This window comes from Pteropus alecto, unplaced genomic scaffold, assembly GCF_000325575.1.
Source record: "Pteropus alecto unplaced genomic scaffold, ASM32557v1 scaffold380, whole genome shotgun sequence".
Classification (NCBI taxonomy): domain Eukaryota; kingdom Metazoa; phylum Chordata; class Mammalia; order Chiroptera; family Pteropodidae; genus Pteropus; species Pteropus alecto.
In genome coordinates, this window is record NW_006430090.1 from 19,103 (window position 1) to 19,569 (window position 467).

At 70.2% G+C, this 467-nt stretch overlaps 1 protein-coding gene across 1 annotated transcript in view; it reads left to right on the top strand.

Moving 5' to 3' along the window:
* The window catches only part of UBE2M (ubiquitin conjugating enzyme E2 M), a 3,569-nt gene continuing 3,102 nt past the window's right edge, over nucleotides 1-467 (top strand). The window contains exon 1 of the mRNA XM_006904762.1: nucleotides 1-225. Within this exon, the coding sequence (XP_006904824.1) occupies nucleotides 1-225 (225 nt within the window). The remainder of the gene's footprint in view (nucleotides 226-467) is intronic.

Below are 467 nucleotides of genomic sequence, written 5' to 3' on the forward strand. Positions count from 1 at the left end.
ATGGCGGCAGCACCGCCTCCTGTCTGCGACACGCGAGCTTCCCCGGAAGTGACCGAGAGAAGCCTGGACAAGCGGAAATACCCGAGCCCAGCCGAAAGAATCCGAATCCTAAGCCCAACGCTGAGCAACACGGGGCGGGAACGGCGACGGTGGCTGCGCAGGCGCACAGCGCAAGACGGGGGTCGGCGGAGCCGAAGCGGACAGGCGACGGAAATATCCGAAGTGGTGGGGCGCCCGAGGCCGTTGCGGACCTCCGTGCCGAAGTCACTGCTGCCGCGGAAGCCGAGCTTCCTCTAGTATACGGCCGCCGCTGCCTCCTTCCACCTCGAACCGCAGCCCCTTCGCAGAGGGAGCGAGTGAGCAAGCAGGCGGCGCGGCCCAGGGAACCCGCGTCCGCAGCCCCAGCTGGGCCGGAGACCCGAGCGGGCGAGGGGGCGGAGAGAGCGGCCGGGTGGGGGCGGGGCCGA